General features: G+C 43.3%; 1 protein-coding gene across 3 annotated transcripts in view; it reads left to right on the top strand.

The window, feature by feature from the left end:
- The window catches only part of SFMBT2 (Scm like with four mbt domains 2), a 116,071-nt gene that overhangs the window by 54,095 nt on the left and 34,984 nt on the right, over positions 1-26,992 (top strand). For all 3 annotated transcript variants that reach the window (XM_027739947.2, XM_027739946.2, XM_039383486.1), the window contains 5 exons: positions 3,049-3,146; positions 14,814-14,915; positions 15,536-15,683; positions 21,571-21,653; positions 24,177-24,303. In XM_027739947.2, coding sequence (XP_027595748.1) covers positions 3,049-3,146; positions 14,814-14,915; positions 15,536-15,683; positions 21,571-21,653; positions 24,177-24,303 — 558 coding nt within the window. The remainder of the gene's footprint in view (positions 1-3,048; positions 3,147-14,813; positions 14,916-15,535; positions 15,684-21,570; positions 21,654-24,176; positions 24,304-26,992) is intronic.

The following is a 26,992-nucleotide window of genomic DNA, read 5'->3' as shown; positions in this document are numbered from 1 at the left end:
CTTCTTAGGAAGGAGAGAGTCTATGGGCAGTATGTTGGTTTTTACACACCAGGGATTAGTTTCACCTGCTGTAGTGTAGACACAAAATACAGTTCAGCATGAGCAATTGCTTTCTCTTTATGATGGGTGGAGAAAAGGGGATGCTTGAGATGTGTCTACATAGGTAAGATGAAATGACATCTTCATAAGCCTACTTTTCTTACTCGGGGGGTTTGAAACCAATGAACACAGACCTGGTTGTCTAAATTTTTAACTTCTGACTCTTTGGTTGATAACAGGAACAGCCTTAGACTATATATCAAAGCTGTTGTGAATCTCCTCTGACAAGATGTTGAGGACATGCAGCTCCTCCCAAATCAGGCTGTGTGTTCCCTTGCTGTCAAACAAGGATGTTCAGTTATACATCAGTTCTGAGCCTCAGACAGTGCTTTGCCTGCCCTTAACTTGGATGCTGCATATCCACCCTCAGCTTTATTTCCCTTTATGTCTGAGCTGTGATTTTTCCCTGTTGATCCACCTTTGGGGATATGTCAGGTGGGTTTCATCTTACAGAGCAGTTTGAGGGCAGTCTTTTGAGATGCAGAGCATCTCAGATAGAGGAGATCCCATGGATCCAAACATATACAGTATTTTGGGTAGAGAGGTCTCCTTCCTGAAGCCTTTCACTTCCTAACACCCACTTAATGTACAAGAATGTGCAAGAGGTCCTTAGGGGGTTGGAACAAGATAATCTTTAAGGTCCCTTCCAACGCAAACCATGCTGTGATTCTGTCTGTCTTCTTCAAATGGCAGCTTCCAGGGACTTTGTATGTCTCATGAGCCCGTTTAACCAAAGCAAAGGGGTCATAGCTTGTCTTCTCCTTCAGTTGTATATCTGAATCCCAAATAAACCTTCTTGCTAGTGAAAATTGGCAGAGGCTGCTTGACACAGAGCTGCTGATGGTCTTAGCTCAGCTGTTCATGCAGGACGAGATCGTCTCATTTTATGTTACTTTCTGTTTAAAGACAAATTGCCAGTTGTTTTAATTGCTCACTACTTGTTAACCTTAATACAAATTGACACAGTACACTTGGTTCAATTACCTGCAACCCTAGCACTTAAATAAAATGCTTTATGCTCTTTTAACCGTGCAATTTAGTGTCCATATACTCGCCAGCATAAGTGATCTGCAACTAATTAAATGCGCATATGATATTCCTTGCTGGTTATTGAAAGCACTGGAGTTGCCTCTGTATTGATGTTTGTTGACACTGCTTAAAGAAGTTGCTGCTTTTTTTCACTGATTTTGAGCACAGTTGCCCAAAATGCCACTTGTTTCTTTCCTGTGCTTCACTGCCATCACAATAGATAATGAGGGTCTGTTTCCAGCAGGGAGGCATCAGGCAGGGTTTTCTTTAACTCAGACCTTTTGTTGGTTGAAACAACAGGCAGGCTGCAGCATGGGGCAAAATCATATTGTGTTGAGTCTTTCCCTGTTTGGCATCATTTAAACCAAAAAGAAACAGGGTGAGTCGTTCCCCTGCCTGCGCTTCAAGTTGATCAGAGCTCCTGCAAGTAAGGGAGAAGTGGAGAAACAGGGCTGTAAAATAACCAACAATTAGATAAAGAGGGCACTTCTTAACACTTGTGACCGCTGCACATGCTGCAAACAAAGGCTTGAAATCTATATTGCCATTAATAACCAGACAGCTGAGGAATTAAAAATGCTGCCCCGAAAGGTTAACATTTCCCTTTAAGGGTGTTTAAATTCATATGCATATCCTTGATGTCTGTTCTGAAGTAGGGAGATTTGATATAGTGGAAGTATAAATACATCCACTTCCAGTGAGTGATTCCGCAAATCCTGTTTTGATAAGGTCTTAAATCTGTAAAGTCCTGAGCATAAAATTCCCTTGTACCATCAGAGCAAGGTGGAAACAGTGCTTGCCAATTCCTTTTTTTTTTTGTACGTATTTTTTATTTCCTCCTTCAGAATTGTAAGATACAGCAGTAAATCTTTGCTAGCTAGTAAATATGTATGCTTGTTAGATGTACAGAATTTAAATGCAAATTGGACCAAATTGAACTGTGATGTAATTGTGTGAAGCCAAACTGGCAAAAGAAAAGCTCCACACTGTTCACTCCATATCAGGTTTATTACTGAGTAAATGTTCATTTCCATTTTAATAATTGTTGAAATCTATCTACCTATCTTGTCTCTTTAAGGCCTTGATATGAATGTTCTGCAATAACTTGTTATGTGCAAGATAACAATATGTTTTCTAGGGCAGAAGTAAATCCAGTGTAATGTTCATCACAGTATTATTTCCTACATTGTTTCCTTTGATGATTCATAGTCATTTCACTGCACTGAACCATAAAGGGCTTGTTAATATAATGATTTAATAATATTAAACCTGTGTAAAGAAACCCACTGAAAGCAATGTGAAGCTGCACAAAGATGTTGCCTAAAAGTATAATGATGGAAATTCATGAGTGTGAGTCTTTGAACTGGTGTGATGCTCTGGATTGAGCGAGGTACCAAAAAAAATGTGTCTGGGTAGAGATTTAGCTGAAATGTTTCTTCCCACACATACCTTCCCCCCACCTGCAATCCTGCAATTAAAACCAAACCAACACTTCCAATGAACAGGAGCCTTAGTAAAGATAACGTTTGTTTTGTTCAAATATAACCAATATTGGCTGAAGACCTGAGGCTCCTCAAACTAGAAACCATCAAGTGTTTTGAGAAATCAAAGGAGAGTTTTTTGCTATTTTCAAGTAATGAGATAATACGATTCTCGTTTCTTCTGCAGTAATTGAAGGATGTGCATTTTTCTGGGTTTCACTCCAGGATATAAAACAAAATCATCCCTCCAGTGTGTCCCTGCTAGTTGCTTTTGTGTTGAATTTATCCATGCTGTACAACTTGGAATATACAGACTGTTCATTTCACTTGTACTGTCCATTTGTATGACATAAGAACTTAAGTATTTCAAAAATGTCTGATCTCTAAACAGTCACCTCTTGATTTTTTTTTGTTGTTTTTGTTTTTTTTTTTGCTTTAGATATCTATTCTCTGAAGACTATATCTGAGTGGAAATGCGCTCTGGAAAAATCCCTTAATGATGCAGCAAATTTTCCTCTTCCAATGGAAGTGTTCAAGGTAAAAGACATACATTTTTCCTTCACTTATGGAGCCCATAATGAATAAATATCATGCAATATTTAGCAGCTTATGCTAAACTTCTGCAGGAAAGGCCTTTGCTCTAATACATAACCATGAGAGGTCACAAGTAGGGTGCTTGTATAAAACACATTTTTATGCATGGACTTTCCATTCTGATAAGTGACTTCATGGTCAGTGTTTTCTAGGGGCTGGGGGTGATCAGCAGTGATTGCTCCAGCATTATTTTTCATGTGTTTTATTCTGTTAGACCTGTGCAAAAACATCTTATACAACCGTGAAGCTGTAAGGCTGCGAATATAAAAGTTGACACAAACAGGACAGATTTCTATGAGCCTTGCACCAAAATTTTCATCTGATCACAAGCTACAAGGCAGAGAAACCTCCTTCAGGGACCTGTAGTGGAAAAGGGAGATAATTTTATTTCCACATATTTTTTTCTTTTTCCCCTCACTCTGGTTTTTAATAGTTAGAGACGTGCTTCAGCCCTGAGGCACCAGCTTTAATTTCCCATCCAAATCTGCAGTGCTGTTAATCATGATAGCTCCAGATAATCCTGATTTCTAGCTGTGCCTGTCTGATTCCTAATACTTACACCCTCAGCGTGATGGGCAGCACGGCTGTGGGTGCAAGAGGATGCTCAGGGAGGTGTGTGGAATCGCAGCTGTGCCCCACTGTCTCCACTGTCACCTCTTACCTGGGGACCTGGTGTATCACAGTGCCCTCCCCACCATCAGTCTGAAGACCTTCTGGGTTCCTTCCCTGCCCTTTAAGCAAGATTGCACTGATGTACTCAAAAACATCCTGGGAATTGTTGCAGTATGTGTGTGGATGTGGCACTTGATTTAGTGGTGGCCTTGGCAGTGCTGGGTTAATGGTTGGCCTCGATCTTAGAGGGGTTTTCCAACCTAAATGATTCTCTAATTTTATACTGGAAGAAGGCACTCATCGTGCCCCATCCTGGCTTGCATGCCACCTTCACCCTTTCTGAAGGGACATGCCAGCAGCTTCCCATGAGGAATCTAGGCTCCTCACCCAGCCGAGATGCACTTAAATTAGCAACCTTAATTTGGGAATGCTTTGCTAATGGCCCAGGCAGTGGCTCACTTGCTTCCAGTGTAAAAGCTCTGCCGACTGTGTCAGCCTTGGTCTTGAATTTGGGGTTGAGGAGCCCCGTGTTGTGATGGAAATGGTGTTTGGAGAGTTTTGAGTCTCTGCCATTTATTTCATCCAACGCCTCGATTTGCCAACTCCTATTAAAGTTTGCATTGGCAGTTTGAAGATCAAAAACACATTGTGTGGGGCAGGAATTAAAATCCCGGTAGGGAATGGCTGATGCGTGTATTTTATTCCTGTCTCTATGAAAGAGTGAAGAATATTTGTGATGAGGCTCATAAAACATCCTTTTTTAAAGAAGTTTATAACTAACAGCTGTTTTGCTGCCTCTTCTCAGCACGCCAGACTTATACCCACTTATTTTAATTATTGCATGAGTGTCATAAATTAGAATTCAGCAAATCCCAGTTGCTGTGCCATGTGGTTTGAGCTTCAAAAGATGAACCTCTTAGAAGACAATGCAAAACATTGGAATGCTTGAATGGCCCAAGAGAAGAGTCACTTTTTGGCTAAATGTGGCAAGAAGGCAGGATTAGGTCAATAGGGTTTCTTTATTTATAATGTGGAAGCTGAGCACAAGATGGGCTGAATTTAGTCTTTGGTGCAGTCTGAGCCCCTGGTACTGGGAAGGCAGGAGGCTGAATAAGTGGTTTGTGTGTGGGCATCACTTTATTCTGCCCATGTAGGGTGAATCAACCTCATCTTGTGCATTTTAATTAAAGAGGAAAATATGAGATCTTGTCTATGCCTGTGAGCATGGCTTCCTCTAGTAATGAGTTAAGGAAGGGCTTTAGGGGAGACTATATGAAAGTAAACTTGATTGATCTTGCAAAATAACCCAATATTTATGTGTGGGACCTTCAAGGAGAATCCCAGATCCTGGCAGAAAGTGTTGAATTCAAAGGTGTCTTAATAATTTCTTTCTAATTTTTTAATTTTACTTTTGCAAAGCCAGCACAGAAGTAATGTTTCTTCGTGGTGCCTTGGGCTCTGTGCTACTGTAGCTGTCGTGTGTTAGATGAGATATAAAACACAGAGTTTGACAGCTGGCAACTTAAAGACCTTCTGGAAAGATGGGAATGTTTACTTTGGCAGACATGGTAAACTGCACACCGAGGGGTTACCTTCTGCCTTTCCCACATTTCCCTGCAGAATTCCATCCCTGAGGAGAGCATAGTTGTGTGCTTGGTCTACATGAGCAGTCCTGAGGGTGAGCATGTACATATTTGGCTGGGTTACAGCTTTAGCTTCTGTTGTCCTTAGAGCTGTGCATGACTGTGGGCAGTGACATCAAACTGGTTCCAGGAGGTGCTACTGGGAAAGCAGATTTGTGTTTGTTATGTGAGAAGTGTCTCCTCTTCAGGGTCTGTCAGCCCATTGCTGCTGTCAGTGATGATGCTCTTTGGTTTTGGTGTTGGGTTCTGCCTTGAGAACTCATAAACCACGAATTTGAGCCTGAATTACCAATGCTCAGAAGTGTGGCAAGGCTGAACTTGGCATGTGGTGGTCTTCAGCAGCAGATCCAAAAATCCCTTACAAAAGCACAACCCTGATGCCCCTTGGCATCCAAGGAGAGGACACCAACCACCAGGCCACACGAGCCGGTTGTAAAAATCAGGGAGAAAGCTGCATACAGGATTTTCTTTTTTTTTTCCTTTTTTTTTCCCCTGGTGCTATTTTACACTTGGCCATATGTTGAAGGTGTTTGTAAAATGCTTTAGGATGCTTTGAGAAGGAACGTGATGTTCAACTGCCAGAAAATGCTGCTATTATGCAGCTACTAAACATAGTGTTTTGCAAACTGCACATCCTGGAATAATTTTTTCTCTTCACAAAAGCTTTTTTGCAGCACACCTGCTACTTTGTTGTTCTGCTCTTTTCAGAAAACATGTTGATCCTTAACAGAAAAATAAATGCAGGCAGGATTTTCAAGGGTGTCTGAATGGTTTAGGAGCACAAATCCTTCCAAAAGGACACAGCCCAAGGAGATGTGTCCTTTGCTGTTGTCTGCTTTCATTTAAGGGTGCTGTAGGGATGCCCCATGGTTGGTTAAGTACCAGTTATAAATGATGGCTTAGGCTTCAGAGGTCACCTGAGAAAATGGCCAGGGCTTTGGATATGAAGTGTGGTCAAACCAGGGCCTGATTTCAAGTTAAATGTGACAATTTCAGTGATTTGCTTCAGTGCTGACATTGCTGGTGCTCTCTAAAAGGGAGCCATGCTCCCAACTCACCTTCTAGCCCTAATATTACGAATAAGTCGTATTTTAGAGTTATAGCCAAGTAGTTTGTGTAAGATGAATGCTGGACAGAGATCTCTCTAGTTTCCTAGAGAGGCCCACAGCGTGCTGGGGATCTTCTCAGACATCCCATTATGCTTTCTCTGATCTCCTGTGCTGTATCCGTGGGTCCTGTGCAGATGTCATGGATCCTCATGTGTCTTTCAGCTCATCTCAGACACCTCTGTTTGGGCAACTAAACCCTATCCAAGATTTGGGGTGCTCATCATCTTTCCATAGGTGTTGCATATGGGCATCCTATTCCAAATTGCCCCCAGTTGTTTTCAGTGTCTGGCCTGGATGGAGCTGTCACTCCCCACATCTCTAACCTGAACTCTGTTAAATAATTGATACTTAGGAGGGAAGGGTGTTATCTAAGACAGGTGGCAATTCCTGATGTATAGCCTTTTGTCTCATTCCTCTGGTCTCCACCCTCTGCTCCTCCTTTCCTAAAGTTTTTGTGTGTTTTTTCCAGCCTGAAATTTTTCTCTCTCTTCCAAAAATACCTCTACACTATGCCCAGCCCCTGTGCTCCTATTTCTAACAGGAGCTTTTGGATGTTTCCTGTTATCAGTACTAATTAATGGCAAGACTAATGATATGGAAGAAATCAGTTGGGACAAATCTCTCCCAAGGAGACTGATGGAGGGACCACCCATCACCCAGACAAGAGGTGTCCCCCTGAAATTCGTGGTGGAGTGGTGGTTCTAGTTCTACACTCAAAAGTATGAAGACAAATATTAAAAAAGATCCCTTCCCTCCCTCTAAAACATAATTTTTCCATTGGATGAATTGTGCATTTTAGTAATAAGAATGAGATTGACTATTTCTTGAAGACTGATTCCCTCCCCCCCCCAAAAAAAAAAGGAGGACAGCATCTCTCAGATTTTAAATAAACATTTTGCATGTTTTAGGGCTTTTTCTTCCGGTACTTGTCATTCTGGAAGAGTTTGAACCTAAGTTAGAGAAACCCAAGGGATACTTTCTGCTCAGAGACAAATCCTGACCTGGCTGTATGAACAGGCTTGAAGTCCAAGAGGGTTTTTTCTGCCTCCATCCACCCCCTAATAGACGGGCACGTGCCGATGCAGCAGCTTCAAACGAACGTGCTTTTGGTTTCGCTTGGAAGCCAAATCCCAACATAAGCAATCCCGGGCTCCTTCATGCTCCGGTGGCTTGGCTGGCCCTCGCTCCACACGCTGTGCTTTAATAGCCTGTGAGTCGCCATGTTGTTTGCAGGCTGCCAGATTATTTATACTCCATCTGTTCTTCCCCATCCGTGGATTTGCCAGCCCTTTTCCATGGCTGCGATTCGCCAGGCTGGGAGACGTGTGTGGTGTCCCAATCCCTCTGTTGTTCTGCTGCCTTTTGACCCACTCCTGTCTCAGCTCCTTAAAGCTGTTTCTCCTTGTAAGACCCAATCACCATCATTGGGAGAATACCACAGAGGTCCTTACAAACATAGCTGCCTTCACAGCTCTTGGATTGAGGATGTCTGTAGTACCAAGGATGAGAGAATTAGTCTGGTGGTACCTCTGTGGGCCAGGGAACAGTTTTTACCTCTGAGCAGCTCCCTCCTGACCATGGGCTTTGCAAGGATGCGGATGGGGAGAGCAATCCAAGGAGGTGAGCAAAGCCAAGCCCTGCCTGAGATGCCCCCAGGGTCTGTTTGGCAGCACCATATGAAAGTCAGGCTTGGAAGAGAACTGCCAGACACAGTTCAAGCCAAGCAGATGGGCTGAGTGAGGAACAGGTCCCTCAGCCCTCCTCATCCCTCTGGCATGTGGGGTTTTCTTTCTCCATTACACGCTGGGGTCTCTCAGGATGGGAGAGAGGTCAACAAAAGAGCCTAGTTTAGTTTACTTACTGCACCCAGGCTCTGTGTGGGGAATTTGTGCATGACAAGTTCTTACCTTCCGTGTCCTTGGTCAGTGTTTCCCATGAGAAGGGCTAATGCGCACCTACAACCAGCATCTGCTCCCATTTAGGGGGTGGATGATAGCTAAAAGTCATCCATTTAGGGCATTTTTCAAGGGCATGTAGTGATAGGACAAGGGGTAGCAGCTTAAGACTGAAAGAGGGTGTGTTTAGATTAGATGTCAGGAAGAAATTCTTTACTGTGAGGGTGGTGAGGCACTGGAACAGGTTGCCCAGAGAAGCTCTAGATTCCCCTTCCTTAGACGTGTTCAAGGCCAGCTTGGATGGGGCTTTGAGCAGCCTGGTCCAGTGGGGGATGTACCTGCCCATGGCAGGAGAGTTGGAATGAGGTGGTCCTAAGGACCCTTCCAACTCAAACCATTCTATGAGTCTCTTATTCTATGATTTACAGGTGAATGAATTTCCTCAAAGAGAGCAAAAGCCAGCTTTGCTCCGTAGCCGTTTTTCAGAGTGGTTGCAGCCCACAGTGTGCATTGAATTGGTTCCTGATCCTTCTCTAACAAATTCCTATTGATTTCTTAATGATTCCTGCCATGATGTTACTGAGGGCAGACTCAGTCCCTCTTCACAGTCGAGGTGATGCCTTGATGTGTGTGAGAAGAGACACTGCTGGTTTCACTTTGAGCACTCAAATTGGTGTTTCCCCACCTGTGTTTCCCTTTCGGTTTGACTTTCCCACCTGCGAAATGGGACCTGTGCGTGTGACACAACCAGGTTTCGATGGCAAATGCTTGTGGATGTCTTAAAACCCAAACCAAACACACCAAAAAACCCCCAAGTGGATGCATATCCGTCTCTCTTACCTCTGCTGCCCGTGCTGAAGCGGAGCAGGCGCTGCGTGGGAGGGGATCTTTGCCCTAATGCCATCTGCATCGGGCCGAGCCATACGGAGAAGGTGTATTTGGATTTCAGCTGGCTACTCTGCAATGTTGCTGTTTCTATGGTAACTATTTTTTATTCAACAAGCGGAGCTTAAAATCCGTAGGGCTGAATTCGATCCTCGGCAGAAGCATCTGCAGTTTTTGAGGGGCTCTTCAGTAGGTGCAGTTTGTAGCTGGCTCTCCTGCTCATTACTTCAGGGTCACGGTGTCTTTGAAGCCTCCCTCCCACCACCCTTTTCTCTTCATCCCACCCCACATCTCTACACTTTGGTCTCCCTCTGATGGCTCTTATCAAAACAAGGGACAGTTTGATCGGGTTGTGTTGTACCAGGGGATTTCTGTCTCCCTGCAGAGATTGTACCTTCAGGGCAAATTGCTCCTTGTTTAGCCAAGGAAGTTGATGAATCTCAAACGAGACTGATTCATCTGCAAATAATGCAAAGGATTGCATTTGGTAGGGTTTCTTTCTTTTTTTCTTTTTTTTTTTCTCAATTAAAAAACAAATGCCAGATTCCTGTAGAGGCAGTTTAACCACTGCTATTATTGTGTTTGTGACTGGTTACCACACATGAGCTTTGTGATTAAAATTAGGCTATTAGAAACAGCCAGTTTCTTGGAGAATTAGAGAAAACACTGAGCGGAAGCGATTTCTTTGAAAACAAAAACTGAATCAACTAATATGTTCCCAGTCATACTAGATGGGCCCTGCTTCTTCTGTGTCTTTTAACAGGGCAAACCAGGAGAGATGGGGCTGAAGGCAAGAGCATTTCACACTCTTAGAGTTGGTGGGGATTAAAGGAGGCTCAGGTCAATAATTTATTAAAGGCTCAGTGTTTCTAATCAGCCTCTCAACCTTGCAACTTTTCAGCATTAAGACTTAGTTCTGAATTTTGCATGAAGTTGTACTTTTATAATTTGTGTGGATCTGACTGTCCTGGACCAAAAGAGCCCTGACTTTTAGAGCATTTGAAAATCAGCCTCAAATTTCAAAATTGGGCTCAAAGGAGAGCCTTTTGCTCTTATCTATGCACTGTATAAGCTGCTGGGTTTAAAATGAGATGATTCCAGTGATCTTGAGCAGAATGGGTTAAAAATGAGGATTTCACAATCTGAAGTTGATACCCTTCCTTGTATTTGGAGACACAGCTCGAGCAGCAAGCTCACAGTGCAGCTTCCCTGAGTGTCACAGACAAAAGCAGCTTAGCCAGGCCCCCCTGCTCTATCAGCTCTACCCAGTGCATTGTAAAATTATCTGTGCTCCACTCTCGTGACATGGACAAAATTGAGTTTATTTACACTTAAATTACCTTTGTTGAGCAGAAATACTCAGAAGCCACATCTAGCAAGATACTTAAGTAGCAGGACAGACAAATGACTATGATGATTTTGAAATACCACTTTTTGAGTTCAAGACCTAAAGCCAATGCTTATTATTAGGACTTCAGCATGTCACCCACACAGGTACTTCCCTAAAGCTTATCTGCATCCTTAAGAGCTGGAATGCTGTTCTAAATCTGTGGATCTCTTTCAGAATGATCTTTAGGCTCCCAATTCACCTGACATTTCTGAAACCTGCACCACGTTGATTTGTTGTACTTTTTGTAGCATGATTTTTGTCTTTGCTGTACGGAACTCTCCTGCATCCTTGTTGATTGTTGATCCAGTTTACTTGGCTGCTTTCCAGCAGTTCAGAGGGTATTTCCATCACTTGCTCAGGGCTTGTGAACCCCAGGACAGGCAATCTGCTGGTTGCAGAGTCACAGAATATTGAATCATTTAGGTTGGAAAACACCTCTTAAGATCATTGAGTCCAACCAGTAACCCAGCACTGCCAAGCCCCGGCACTAAATCATGTCCCCACCTGCCATATCTGCATGTTTTTTAAATTCCTCCAGTGATGGTGACTCTACCACTTCTCTGGGCAGCCTGTTGCAACACTTGACATCCCATTCAGTGAAGAAATTTTTCCTCATATCCAGCCTAAACTTCTGTGTGGTCAGTGAGGCTGCTCCTGCGAAACACTGACTTCCAATAGGAGTAAAGATTCACCATCTGCAAGGCTATAAAATGCTCCAACTGGTCCAGAGTATTCTTCCTATTCGTCTCCATTTCAAAGAAAATTGAAGCTCACTTGGAGAAGTTGCTAGAAAATCATGGCTGGTGACATCCTCGTTGGTGGCATTGGATGCCATGAAATGGCAGCAAAGGGTCGAATTCTGCCGCCCACAATCATTTCAGGCATTTCTTTTGTTCAGCTGCAGAGCCTGGCAGGGACCAGGGGAAAGTCTCACCCCTCCAGTCCTCTTCTTGTAGCTGCTTTTATTAAACAGGCGTCATTCCTGTCAAAGTGAATAAAGGGAAGAGAGAGCAGTTCATTATCCAGTGTATCACTTTGAGTCTAATACTAATTAAAAGCTTTGCCATCACTTCTGTGGAACCTATTCTTAGAAATTATGTAAATTAATTGGAGTTTTGAAGAGGAGCATATGCCAAATCCTAAGTAATTCCCTGCTGGCTGAGGCAGCTCCAGCGCTGGAACCAGAGAATGGCATCAGGATCTTTTTTTTTTTCTTTTGTGGCTGCAAAAATCTAAAGCTGCTTCGGTAAATTTTGATGCTTCTCTTTAGCAAATATACAAGACAGATCAAATATCCAGACCCTGACCATTTCCAGAGAGGTACAGTACAAAGGCTTTTTCTCCACGAAAGCTTTTCCATCTCAAAAATGACATTTAACACAGACAGGCTTTTTACTTCCACAGCATTTCTCCAAATAAATGCATGCTCCTGCTTCAAAGAGGATTTTGACCCTCACAAGGGAGATGTACTGGAGATCCCGTGAACTTCTCTTGTGAGTTCACTCTTGCTGCTAATTTAATGGGGAAAATATTTACTTGCTGTGCTGAATGAGAAGGAGGATTTGATCCCAAGGTACATAGCACATGGAGAAAAGGGGATGTGCTTTTGAAGTAAAATAGCTTTAAATATTATTAGCTTTTTTTTTTTTTTCCTATCTGGTTATTTTTCCCCTTTGAAAAAAGCCAAAGCAAATAGAAGGAAAGAGACCAAAGAAAATGATTCAGATAAAAATGAGAAGCAGTGTGATTTGGTGTCGATGTATTTTGGTCTCAATCAACAAATCACTTTAAAAGTTGATGAAACTACTTGCATGTTTAAAGCTAAACATGATTAAGTACTTTGGTAGATCTTGGCTTATTATGTATCGAGCTGGATCTGAGCGTGAATTGAATCATGGAAGGTTTGATGGGAAGATGCTGCAGTGTAAGCTTGTTTCCAGATGCATGTTTTGCAAAGTTACCTTTTCTTTATAACCTCACCCTGACAATTAAGAGACGCTGGGTGTGGATCCTAGTGCAGGAGGAGGCAGCCCTCCAGTCCAGATGCTTTTTGCCTTTAGGGATTTGAAGTTCAGTGCTGGTGAGGTTGGATTTTTGCAGCCACCGTCTTCTCCTGCTGAAGCCTTTTCAGTATTAAAGTTGGCAGTTTTTGATAATGTTTCTGTCCCTGGTACTGTGAAACCTCTGTGAACATGGAGCCACATTCTCTTCCCTGCTTTAGGCTTTAATTCAGTGAAACATTATCTGTGCAAAGCTGCTAGAAGTGGGTGTCCTGTCTTTCTGATGCCCTAGTGATATGGAAATGGTGACCAGCAAATGCAAGTATCACTGATGGTTATAGAATCATAGAATCACAGAATGGTTTGGGTTGGAAGGGACCTTAAAGATCATCCAGTTCAAACCCTGAGTCACGGGCAGGGACACCTTCCACTAGACCAGGTTACCCAGAGCCCCATCCAGCCTATCCTTGAACACTTCCAGAGACAGGGCATCCACAACTTCTCTTGTTCCAGTGTCTCACCAGCCTCATGGAGATTTCTTCCTAATATCTAATCTAAATCTACCTTCCTTCAGCTTAAAGCCATTCCCTCTTGTCCTATCACTGCATGCCCCTGTAAAGAGTGCCTGCTATACTGGAGGGCTCTCAGACTCCTGGATGTCTGCTAGTTCTTCAGCCATTAGTTCCTTGAGTCCCAGGCCATTATTGTTAAATCTTCCTCAGTTTCCCCATCAGTGTATACTTCTGCTCTGAGACTAAACCCGTTTATGATTTTTTATTTTTTAAACTGCTTTTTGTTTCTCACAGAAAAGGCTCCGTAACATTGCAGGGTTGTAAGATGAAAACAACAATTCACTTAGCCATGGTTGGAGCTTGTAAAAATCCTTATCTCTGGCAGCACCGGGAATGTAAGATCCCAAAATAGAAGTTGTTAAGTCTAACAAGCGGAGACAGTTCTTGGGAAAAGAAAGCACGATGACATACAACTTTGGATCAATAGAAAATCATTTTAGAACAAGAATACAGCATGTAGCAATGAATGTAGATGGGTTTGTCATTGCTAACCACTTATTAGATAGCAAGCTTTCTGCATGTATTTTGGAGCAGCCTGTGAATGTGTGTTAAATATAACATCATCTCTTTTTATGCTTGTATTGGCTGATGCACCGATGGTTTGGAACTACTGTAGGACATTTTTATTGAATGAACACAAAATGCAATCATTGCTCTGGAATTAGGATGCCAGCTTGTATGACTATTAGATAGGGGTCACAAGGGATGGGGTAATTAGATGTTAAACACTAAACTGGTGGCAAGTTGGGAAGTTGAATCTGGGTTGCTTATGAGTTTCAGGATCCTGCTGCCGTCCCCAAGGCTGCTTTAGGGAACCCTCTGGGGTTTGATCCCAGGTGAAGGTGTTTTGTTGGGCATGTACTTGAGCACAGCTGCCTGTTTTCCCATCAACATGTTCCCTTGTTGCGCACATTTTGGGTCTGAGTTCAGTGTCCAGGCCTTAGTCCACCTTCAGTCTCCTTGCTGGAAAAAATACCTTTCCAACTTGCCATCTTGGAAACTAGTGCAGGTGCTTATTTTGGTGCCCTGCAGGTGCTGGACATCCATCAGGGCAAATCAGGGCCATCCTGAGCTGTTTCTATCCATGTTGTGCATTACCCCGAGAAATGTCAGGATGAGACCTGATGCTCTTGGACCCCTAGTTGCTCTCTGGTCAGAGGTGAAGAGGCTCTGCCAGGGGATGATTTTCAAGCAGCCATTTCTCAGGCAGGTCCTCATTTTGGTGAGCACAATCTCCTTGTTGACTGAGTTCTGCTTAGATGCTGCTGATGAGATGGACATACACTGTACTTTAGATATGATGAGCTTGGTCCTGTAGATGTGTCCTCTAGGAGTGAAGTTGTCCCCTCTCTTTCTGTGGTTGGGTTGGCACGAAAAGAACATAGGATCAGAAGCACTCAGCTAAGTGACAAAATCCACGTGGACACCTTTCAAATAGATTTTCAAATGTATTGGCTCCTTGTCGGATGTCACCATGTGTTCCTCTTCCCATGTCTTCCCGCAGGACCATGCTGATTTGAGAAACCACTTCTTCACTGTGGGGATGAAGCTGGAGGCAGTGAATTTGAGGGAGCCCTTTCATATCTGTCCTGCGTCAGTGACCAAGGTGAGCGCTCGGAAAGGAGGGATGAAAACAGCCTGGTGAGGAACCTCTTACTCATTTCCACCACATTTAATAAAATTGGAGAGTGGTACTTAATTGGCTGGAGAACACATGAAGAAATATTTTTAAAATCCATGGATGTTTGTAATTAATGAATTGAGTCTTTCCCACAAGCATCCCAGCTGACTGTATGCACTTAGAACCAATGGGGATGAGCACATTCATCCACCACTTCCATGCAAAACTCTTTTGTCTCTGTCTCCCCTACATCCATATGTATTTTCCCTGCCCATCTGGCAAACCTTTGGAAATAAAACAGCTGAATGGAGGCAGTAGCTGGAAGTTTAATCCACACTGTCAAAGGCAGGAGGGAGGAGGGCGGTGAAGTCTCCAGGATCACCTTCAGTCCCTGCTCAGCTGTGAGCCCACTGAGTGACCCTGAACCCCAGTGTTTTCCCTTTTCTCAGTTTACCCATCTCTAAAACTCAGGCTTTGATGTCTTTGGTGGAAATACTTTTGATGGAAAGAGTTAGGTGAGAGCAGGTTATTTTCAGTAGTTTGATCCCACAGCTTTCCACATTACCTAATGTTCTGACTTTGTTCTCTTCTTTTTCATCCCTTAGGTTTTTAACAATCATTATTTACAAGTGACCATTGATGACTTGAGATCTGAACCCAGCAAAATCTCAATGCTTTGCCATGCAGATTCCTTAGGGATCTTGCCAATACAGTGGTGCCTTAAAAACGGAGTCAATCTCACACCTCCCAAGGGTTCGTATTCCTTCTCAATGATTTTCAGGTTTCCCCTGAAGCAAATTTGCATGTTATTATTTACTTTAAAACTGTAGTGGTGGTTGCTGCAGAGCATCACCTGAAGTATCTCAAGCCATAGTAGCTCTCTGGAGTGACTGGGGCTGTTCTGGCTCACACCAGCCCATGAACTTCTTAGCAAATGTGTCTTGATGGTGGATTAATGCCCATATGCTCTGAAGTCTGAATCAGGCTGAATTTGTCCTTGTGAATTCCTCTTCAATGAATCCTAGCAATTCTTTGTGTATGTAGAGAACAAAAGGAGCGTTAAAAGCCCCATCATACAACGGGCAAACCAGGCATCTCCCTGTAGCATCCACCTGGATACAACACTGAGGCCAAACAAAGCTCCTAAATCTGAATGTCCAAACTGAACTCAACAGCTGCCTGCCCAGGAGTGTGTAGGCATTTCCTTGGCTGTCTCAGAAAATCCCAGGCGAGGGCTCATTGTGAGCAGTGTTCAGCTCAGAGCCAGGAGAAGCAGCCTCCAACAGTGCTATTCCCCAACTTTCTAGTGGTGCAGTTAATTACTCTCCATTTCAGACAACCCCCTGCGGTGTCCCAGCAATATTTCTTTGCTTGAAAAACGTGCTGGTTCTCTGGAATTTTAGATTTTTGAAACTGGCTGGCTCGTTGGTCCATTGCCAAAAATTGGCATTGCTCGGGAGAAAAAGAAACGCCTCAAAAAAAAAAACAAAAACAAACCCCACTGAGTTTTGTGTACGAAGATTTGTCTTAGTTTTGGAAAAAGTGTGGTGCTGCCAAACCCAGGGAAGTGAAGGGTTATTCTGTACTGGATTGAGAGTCCTCTGCTTTTTCAGCAGATGCAATTTGAAATTCCCACCAAAGTCCTGGAGCCCTGTGTGTGCAGCTGCATACGGTGCATCCATTATTACTCTGCTGCTTATACTGAAATAAACGTATTCAGTAAATGTGCTGTCTGGGGCTTTAGCTCCCTCCTGCTTAAATCCAGGTGAAATGATAATACCTGTGTAAATGCTCACTGATACTGGCCAGAAAAGTAGCTAAAAATGAAAGCAGATGAAGTATTTTCATTTTTTTCCACCCAAATTCACATGCAGCTTCCCCCAGGCTGGATAATTAACTGAAGCAGACCATGGGCCAGACATTTCTCTTTACAGGGTCGTGGCCTAATAATTTCCAGTCTGTGCTGGTACAAAGCCTGTCTGAGATGGTGTTTTATGGGTCAAGTATGTGCAAACGCTTTTTTAGATGCCAACATTTTTAGATGTGTCTGAAGCATCCGTTTTATGAATATTTTTTCAACTTAGCCAGTAAAGTCCAAGGGGAAAGTTTTTACCTGGACTGGTGCATCAGACCAGCAACCTGGTCTGGTGGAAGGTGTTCCTGCCCTTGGCAGGGATTGGAATTAGGTGATCTTCAAGGCCTCTTCCAGCTCAAACCATTCTGTGATTCTATGATCCAGTGTGATGCCTGGTGATTGGAGTCTGCCTGGATGCCTGAGAAAATGTAGCAAGTCTCCCCTTATTCCTCTGATGAAAATAAAATTTGCTTTCTTCTGTGAGATCAGAAATCCTAAAGGAAAGCTACTTAAAAGGCATAAAACCAGTGGCAGATAGATGCATTCTAGATGTTGCTGTATTTTTTACACTGTGTATGAGGGCTGCATGCCCAAACTGCATTTTAGCACCTTTGGTATCAAAAACCTTTTTGGTTGGTAGACAGGCTCTCTGAGTTGCTGAAATGTAATCAGATACTAGAATGATTCATTTAAGAATAAAAACTCCCAAACTAAACACAGCAAAACCCCACAAACCACAAAAAAAGAAAGCAGAGGGAAAGTGAAAAGCATCCAGACCTCTACTGAGGGGGCCAGACTTCTCTGAGCAGAATAATACCAGCTTTGGGTGAAAAAAATGGCCAGGACTGATATGAGGGGGCTGCAATGCTGCAAAGTGGGGAAGGCTCTGGTGTGAGCTGGCTGCTAATGAGCTGGTCTGTACTAGGAGGAAATTCCACCATTTCCACCCAAATCACAGCTCTGCCTGCCCTGGAGTGTCCAGAATTGCCCCTTCTTGCACCAGATTGGACCAGCCTTCTGCTACCCCAGTGGTCACACATTCCCAACCAACATCACCCCTAGTAAAGAATAGGTTGGCAGTATTACTTTACCAGAAAGGTGCTCAAGCACTGGAACAGGCTGTCCAGGGCAGTGGTGGAGTCACCATCCCTGGAAGTGTTAAAGAAATAACTTGATGTGGTCTAGTTGAGAAGGTGGTGATGGATCAAAGGTTGGACTCAGTCTGAGAGGTCTTTTCCAACCTTTATAAATCTGTGGTTCTGTTTAGTGTTGCCCAAACGGCTCTCCCTGTTGAAAGGCAAGAAGTTCCCATGAAGCAAAAGATGGCAATGGAAGAAGTACCTTTTTCTTTGTGTGAAAAGAATTTCTTTGCTGTGTTCTGGGCTTGGGTTTTTTTCTTAATTTATGATTGACGAGGGGGTTTTCTGTTCTTAAAATTAACTGAATTAATTTCATCAGAACAATGTGCCATGTTGGGGTATTTGAGTTCAGGGTCCTTTATTTGTCTGATAACCATTCTCATGCCTTTTTGCCTATCAGGGGTTTATTGAAGCCAAACATAAAGTAAATGAGTCATGAACAGGAGGTGCAAACATTTGCTACTACAAATAGAGAGCAGTATTTTCCTGTACAGTGCCAAAAATGAATACCCATTTACTGCTGGTGTATAAACATTGAACAAGCACTGTTTATATTTATTAGAGCTGGATTTATAGACCACTTCCCTTTAGAGTAGCAACCATTGTTTTATGAGCTATTAAGAGGGGGGGAAAACATTTTGATAGTGCTCCTAGTTGTAAGCCTTACTAAGGAAATGCCACTTCCGAAGCCTCCAGTATATTTGTATTGTTATATTTGCTTCTTGTTAGACTGCTGGGCTCTTCCGTGGTGAGAGCTGAGACAGCAAACACAGCGAGGTTTTAAATGTTTGTAGGAGCAGCAGATGAATTGTGCAAACACAGCTTTCAGTGTTGTTACTTGGGCTGAGCCTTCCAGGATAACAGCGTGTGGAATACCATGTGCCAGTGGGACATACTGGGTATGTGGTGCCTCCCCATGTACTAAGGGAGGCAGCTTGTGGCATGATCATAGAACCACAGAATCACTAAGGTTGGAAAAGGCCTCCAAGATCATGGAGTCCAATCTTTGACTGATCACCACTTGGTGAGCCAGACCACAGCACCAAGTGCCACGTCTATTTGTTTCTTGAACACTTTCAGGGATGGTGACTCCACCACTTCCCTGGGCCGTCCATTCCAATGCCTGACAACTCCTTCAGTGAAGAAATTCTTCCTAATGTCCAACCTGAACTTCCCCTATCACAATTTGAGGCCATTTCCTCTTGTCCTGTTGCTTGTTGCCTGGGAGAAGAGCCCAGTCCCCACCTGGCTACAACCTCCTTTCAGGCAGTTGTAGAGTGATAATGTCCCCCTGAGCCTCTTTTTCTCTGGGCTAAATAACCCCAGCTCAGTTGCCCTTTTCTGGGTGCAATCCAGCATGAAAATGTCTTTCTTGAAGTGAGGAGCCCAGAACTGGACACAGTAATTGAGGTACAGCGTCACTGTGATGTTCCATAAAAAGGCCATGTACAGGTCAGGGCTTGTTTGAAGCCAGTTCCTGAGTGTGCTCCTCTTGGAATCATCCTCATTCTGCTGCTGAAGTGAATTACAGCAAACTCTCTAACAGCCCTCCCTTTTTTCATTCCTTCTGAAGTCTAAAGCGAAAGATCTTCCAGTGATTTCAGTGGCGCAGGGCCAAGCCAACCAGTGGTTGTGCAGTGACAGCACAATCAAGTTTTTACACCTCACTGAAACCTCTTTAATGTACCTTTTCCATCCACTCTGACAAGGTTTTGCGTAGCTTGCAAATGAGATGCAAAACCTGTCCATGAGGGGTTTAAATCAGAGATGAGAAGAAGTGCAGGGTATGGTCAGGTTTTTGATTCTCTGGCAGCTGAAGTGAACCCCAGGTGATGTCATTTATACAACTATGTCATGGCTGTCCCCACGAGCCCATCCCCAACTTCTGGTGTTGATGGAGAGTGAGAGGGACTTTCACAGGGCAATTCTGCTCTGTCTGCAGGAGAACAAACAGACCACCTCTAGATCTGCCTGTTTCTCTTGTTGACTCCTTGGGGAACCCAGGGTGACTGGCACAACTGTAGATGTCCCCACTGCAAACATCTGTACGTGATCAGACAGATCCCCCTCTGACATCAAGTGATGTGCACATCTCCTCTTTTCCATTTTGTTTTATGAAGCTGAAAAGTCTCTGGCAAACAAGTAACTGGAGAGAAAAAAGGAGATGGAGAAGAAGAGGGAAGAAAATACTGTTGCAGAAGTTGTTTACCAAAAAAACAGTGCAGGGGTATTTTTTATATGAAACATGAACATTCTTTATAAGTAATTGCCCTTTTTTTTTTCCTTCCCTGTGCATGTTTATTTCTAGTTTTCTTATTATTATGCACTTTCATGCCCCACAGAGACAGGCATCTTAGCTCAAGGCTTTATCGTTATAATTTGTCGTGTATGCAATCATTAGGATTAGAAGTTCATCTTATCCCATATACTTTGCATCTTAGCAGGATGCTTGGGACTTCATTTTCAAAATTTTTACCTTCATTTTTGGGATCTGGCTGACTGATAAGGGACTACACTCAGTATTCCAATCCTTGCCCATAAAAAATGTCGCAGTTTTCATTGTTATAAGTGATTAATTCACATCTGATCTTGAGTGTCCCTTTTTGACTATCAATGCAAAAGGCATTTAGGAATGTTCTGTGAAATGAGGCCAGGCTAGATGCCAGGAAGGGAGATTGAGGGGAGAACTTGGCCTTTGGGTGACTCCTGAAACTTTCCAGTGAGAGTAGTTCTGCCATAATGTTATTAGAGTATCCACAGGGCCCTGGACAGGATTAGCACTCACTGGTTTCAAGCACTGTAAAAATACAGATTAAGAGGCAGGCAAAAAAAGCCCCAAAAAGCAACTTAAAAAAAACCCCTTTCTGTCCCAAGAGTTTATTGCCTAAATAGCCAAGTAAGAGTAATGGATGAGCAGAGGCCTGATTTGTTTTTCTGTGATGGAACTCTTTGAGAGATGCTCACTTTTACCTAGAAGCAGAGGCTGAAGGGATCACGTAGTTGCTGAGATTGGGAATTTTGTGGTCATTTCCCAGCTCTGCTCCAGGTTTCTCTAACATTCTTACTGTGATGGGATTCAGCTGGGACGTCAGTCATGGAGGGTACATCCATGTCAATGAAGAGGGGGCTTATCTCATGCTTTGAAAGAGAGGATGAATCAGCTTCTGATTGTGCTGATCCTCTCCCTGTCCACTGCTGAGGGACCAGCTCATAACCCATGTCCAGCTCCACAACCCCATCTTTTATATAGCTAAAGGAAGAAGAAAGAAGTCCATGAGCAGCCCCACCTGGAAATTGGGGACAGCAGCACTTCCCGGTAGTTATGGGTTTATTAAAAGTTGGTAGATGCTAACAGAAAAGGGAAAATAAGGAAAATATTTATGTTTTATTACTTCTTAATGAAGAGTTTGAGTTTTCAAAGTGAAATGCAGAAGGTGGGTGAGTGAGGGCTGGAGAAGTGTTGACATTGGCTCTCATGGAGTATAAAGGGGCATCCAGAGAAATTGCCTGGTGATGCTGCACAGTTCACTGAGGTGGGATGGGAAGCTGAAACACGGATGTTCATCTGCTTGGGGACCATTTTGTGCTCTCTCTCTCTGGTGTGAAGTGGTGGCTGATGGCACTTTCTTGTTTTGTCCTCCTGCAGGTTACTCTGGCCAGGACTTTGACTGGGCAGACTACCAGAAGCAGTGTGGAGCGGAGGCAGCGCCTCACCTGTGCTTTAGAAATGTAAGTCCTTCCTTTGGCCTTGGCATTGCTCCTGTCTGTCCATGGGAAACAAAACAGCTTGCACAGAAAAGCTGCAGCAAGGCTTTGGGAGGTTCCCCAGAACACCATGAGTCTGCCTTAGGAAGGGAACTGGAGAAGTGTTCCAGGTCTCCATCCCTAAAAGAGAAGAAACTTTTCCTCTTGTCTTTATCTGATTAGTTTTCTGCTCTTCATCTCCTCTCTGCTTCTGTACAGCACTTAGCACAAGAAGGATCTCAACTGACCATAACAAGTAATTCAAGTCCTATTAAAAAAAAACAAACAACTAGGTAAAGAAGTTTCATGGTTTCATCTGTCCCTTTTCACATTTTGGATGTTTTCTCTGGTTCCCAGGGGGATACATATAACCAAACCACATGTCTTTCAAAGCTAAGGTTGAAAATATTGAGTTCCTAGTATGAGAGGAGTGATTAACCCTCATGGATGGGGTTTGGGACAGTTCATGTGCTTCCTTGATGCAACAGCAGTGATGCGAGAGTGAGCAGGCCATCATTATGCTGGAGTCCATAAGATTCAGAGCTTTGGAAGTAATGTTTTACAGGATGTTTTATGGCGATGACAATCCTGTGTGACTTGATCTGACAGGTATTCATCACCTGGGGAAAGGCAGATCCAGCTTTCTGCCTCTTCCAGTAACTTGATGCTCTTCTTCATGTGCCCATCAACTGATTGAAGCTGAGATCCCATCAATAACCGAAAATGTTACTGATGATGGTACCTAAATGTTACTGGTGCAACTAAAATGAGCACAGAAGGGTTTGTGAAATAAACTGGTGTAGTGGATGACGGACAAGCAGGTTCCTCTAGGAATTACATTTTCACTCTACTCAGAAGTCACAGGACTGGGGGACGAGGTGTTTATGGAAAGCAGAATGGAGACAGTCTCACCAGGCACAGGTTTTGCATGGCCTTGGTCATGTGTGGTGGCCCAAGGGCAGCTTGTCTTGGAAGCTTTGATAGTGAACTGATGAATTTTTTGTTGATGAATTCAGAAGACCTGTACCTCAACAGACCCTGACTTGAGAATCAAATTAGAGTAAGGATTTCTTTACCCCATTTATACCCCCTATGCAGAACCCTTTACCTAAAGGGACTTTAAGTGAAGATTACTGAAAGTGGTGAGGGAAGCTGGACAGTGCTGCTTCACACCAATAGAGAGGGAAAATTGTCGTGTTTCTTCTCTTCTGCAGTCACCCCTCCCTTTTCCTTGTATCTCTTTTCATTTTGCCAAGTAATGGATCTGTTCTCTTAGCACTGGCAGCCTTGAGAACAGTCTCTGTATAATATCCTCCAAGATTAAATCAGGTCTGAGCACTTTTTTGTCCTTTTTTTTTTTCTCCTAAGGAAACATTCACCAAATGAACATGTGTCTGTTATTCTTTCACTCTTGATAACACAGTTCTTTGCAGAGAGATGCAATCTCTCTGTTGTCATTTGTTCAACCTCCCTGGCAGGTTTGTCCACTTGATTGAGGCTCTGAGGGGCTCTTTGATAGAAGCTTTTTGCAAGCACATCTTCCACCTCGTGCAGCCAGACGTGGTGCTGGCAGTGGATGTGCTGTAACTGTTTTCCCAGGGGGAATTTTCAACAAGGAGAGGCAGTTATGAAATGGATTGACATGACCAAATGCTTAGTAAAATAAACTCCCAGCTAACTGTTTTGCCATTGATTCTGTACAAATGAGCCTCCAGCACCGAGTGGCAATGAAAGGAGACGGTGCGATGATAAATGATGTTTCCTTGTTAGGCAACTAAAAGGCATTTCAACAAACTCACCCTGCTTTTCTGCAGTCCTGGCCATCAGCAGCTTTAAGAGGGTGAAGCTGATCTGGGTGCTGAGCAAGGCTTGAGACAGTCCAAGTGATATTTGAGACTAGCGGCACACTCTTGGATGCAAAAAAGACCAAATCCAGAAGTTTTTGGTCTCACAGAGAGCTCCCAGTGATGGCTCAAGTTGAAATTCCCGCAGTCTTTGTTGCTATAAAAATGGCAGAAGTATTGAATTTGAGCCTGGCTTCCAGTTTCTCACATGGAGTGGCTGGATGGGAGATTGGTGTTATTTGAGTCAGTGACTATTATTACCCATCCCAATTATTATTAGCCACAATCTCAGCCAAGAAGGGGAACCTTTTCATGCTCCTGTGGGCAAAAAGAGAGAGATGCAGAGGTGCTACCATTGTTGCTGATGAGCTTGGCCTTGGCCAGTGGTGGGTCTGTCTTGGAGCAGACTGGCATTGGCTTTATTGGACATGGGGCAAGCTTATGGCATCTTCTCACAGAAGCCACTGCTGTAGCCCCTCTGCCACCAAAACCTTTCAAACCCAGTACAGGTATCCAGGGCAGCTCCATTTTTTGTTCTTCAGTGTATCCTGCACTTCCAGTGAAAAGCAAACCATGCTAAATTTGTGCTTCCCACTGGACAGCCTGATTGAAGTCACACGGTGCTGCAGTGCCATATTTCAGTGTTGGCTCTTGACTCTTTCAGACATCCTTCAGCCGTGGCTTTACTAAGAACATGAAGCTGGAGGCAGTGAACCCCAGGAACCCTGCAGAGATATGTGTTGCTTCTGTCACCTCAGTGAAAGGACGGTTAATGTGGCTTCACCTGGAAGGTAAGTGCTGTAACAGTTTCTTCTGTTTGCCTGGCTCACTCACTCAATTTTGTCCTTCATCCTCTGCACAAAATTGCTTTCTTCAGCTTTTCTGTTTTATACATGTTGACCAATAGTGTGTTCTAAAGAATTATCTTTCCCTGATCTTTCTCTGAGGTTGCTGCAAGCCCTTCCACCCTCCCATCCATGTGGACTCTTATCAGCATGACCTCCATTGACAACAGAAACCTCTTTCCTGCCCTCATGGTAGACCTCCATCCTGGGAATGGAAGTTTGCCTCGCTTGTGCAGCTGAGACTTCCACTGTGATTCCCAACATGCTGTCATGGTCTTTCCTGACCCCCAGCAACCAAATTCCCTAACCCTTTCTCCCTCTCTCCTTCGCTCTCTCCCTCCCTCTCCTTTTTTCACCTATGTCCATAAGACTTTTGCAATATATGCTGTTCCTCACCATGGCCATCTCATGCTCATTTCCCTCCTCCCTGTGACCATGTAATTTTCTTTGTTGATCTGAGAGGAATCTTAAAGTCACTAACTCTATTCTGTAGACTTCAGAAAGTACTCACCCTGTGGGGAACACCTGCACTGTACAAGCAGTGTTAGGACAGTGCTGAATTCTAGCAAAGCATAATAACATATCAAAATTCCATCTCCACCTTTCTTGAAATGAAGCATAAATCAGCTCCTTTTTTCTGTTTGTTTTTGCACTTAGGACTGTTTTTTCAATTTGTCTGGGCAAGGACTGATTAAGTGTGTGTAATTTAAAGCAACACAGGGAATTTTTTTTTTTTTTTACTATTGCTTTAAAAACTGGAATTTGTAAAATTCAGAGAGCAGAAAGCCATGTTCATTTAAGTGTTTTGATGGGCACTGTGATAAACCATAACAAGCATCTGTCATTGTCACAACACAGTTTAATTTTTAGCCATGTTTGAAGCTACTGGCTTTGTCTGTAAGGGATGTAAAAGCTTCAGTTTTCCTCTAAAATCAATATTAATTGGCTCAGCATCAACTACAAATATAGTATACCTATTTGCTTTTTTCTGGAGAACCATGAACATGGCAAAGGCATTTCCAGTGGCCCACAGTAAGATTTTGGCCCTTCCAGGGTAAAACAGTTACAGAAGGTTTAGTGTGAGTGCAAGACATTGTTGAGCATATGATTTCAGAAAAGAACAGAGGGATTGGGGTTGAGACAAGAGGTTCTTACAGAAATCGCATGTGAGATGAAAACTCAAGCCTGATCTGCAAAAAAGGGCACTTTACCTCTACAGCAAGATGCTCAACTCTCCATATTTTGCATCTGGAAGACAGTGAAAGCAAGATTGATACTAAATATATTTCTTTGTCATCACCTGGCATATCACCTCCAGTTAATAAAAACATTGGCAGGTGACCCAAAGTATCATTTGTGCCAGCAGCTTGCTCTAAAATACAGGACAGGCAGATACTCAGTGGTTTTGCTCTACAAAAATAACATTCTGTGGTAGACAAGTCTTTCCTAACTCCTCTATGATAAATCCCATTCTTGGAGATTTTTTTAGTCAATTGCTGCCTAAAGAGAGAATCCCTCTGCGTTTTTGCTTTTGATAGAGCTCTGTGCAATAACAGGTTATGTTTTTTTCCTCTGAGGTAACTGGTTGCTTCTAATTCAAGGTATCAACACCTCATCTGTAGCCTGGTCCACACACGGGGCAGGCTTGTTAAAGAACTGAAATCAACACTTGTTTGAAATTCCATTCTCACTAAGGCTGTTGAAGGCTTGACACTTGTCTGGTCAAGGAATCTGACACATTTTGGCAACTTCCCTTTTTAGATGACCAGGTGCCTTCACCTTTATATGCATAAAACGTGGATAGAGGCAGGGAGAGGACAACACACTCCCACCTTGCTTCCCTCCCTCATCTCTTTCCCCCTTCCTTTTACTCTCTTAATTTCTTAAAGGATGTTTTTTACAACTTACCTGTGTGCGTCTCCTTGTCTTTTGAGTTCTGATATATAGATGCTTTACACTTGGTTTATATCTAGATACCAGGAATAGAATGATCTGTAGTAAAAGGAAAAGATGCAAAAGACTGCAAAAATAAAAAGAAATCTTTGCTGCTGTAGAAATACATCACTACAGTAAGCACAGTTATGCTAAAAGAGGCGTTAAAAAAAAAACCAACACAAAACCCTGCTTGCAGAGTTGTAAAATAAATGTGGCTTGAGCTGTGGCGTGTTTTTTTCACTCCGTTGATATACTGTTGTTTCTAACTGATTATTTATATTCTGGAAGCAGCAAGACTCCCCAGGTACCATGGGAGCCTCTTGCTGAAGACCTCGGGTCCCACCATTTGTCATGGGCACGTCTGAGGCTTTCATTGTTGCCCTCCCCAGTTTCGCTGTCTGACAGCCCAAACTGCAGCCATAAACCAGGACGTGGTAGTTAAGCAGCGTCGAGTCAGACATGAGGCAACATTGCCTAATAAATCACACTTTGTACAGTAGCAAAACTCTGTAAACTTCAGGGCAGGCATTTAATGAGCAGCAGTGTAGTTCCCCCGTGGTGGAGGAGAAGCCCAGGACTGATGGGATGCTTCGGCGCATCCCGGCGCTTTCCGCTACTTTATTGCTCATCATCTGCATTGTTAATTTTTACTGGTTCATTTTAGATTTGAAAGCTGGAGCTTTCCGGTGCGAATTTATAC

This window comes from Pipra filicauda, unplaced genomic scaffold, assembly GCF_003945595.2.
Source record: "Pipra filicauda isolate LSUMZ 115617 unplaced genomic scaffold, ASM394559v2 scaffold311_size1313980_pilon, whole genome shotgun sequence".
Classification (NCBI taxonomy): Eukaryota; Metazoa; Chordata; class Aves; order Passeriformes; family Pipridae; genus Pipra; species Pipra filicauda.
The sequence above is the reverse complement of the archived record's forward strand: the minus strand, read 5'-3'. Positions and strand labels throughout refer to the sequence as shown.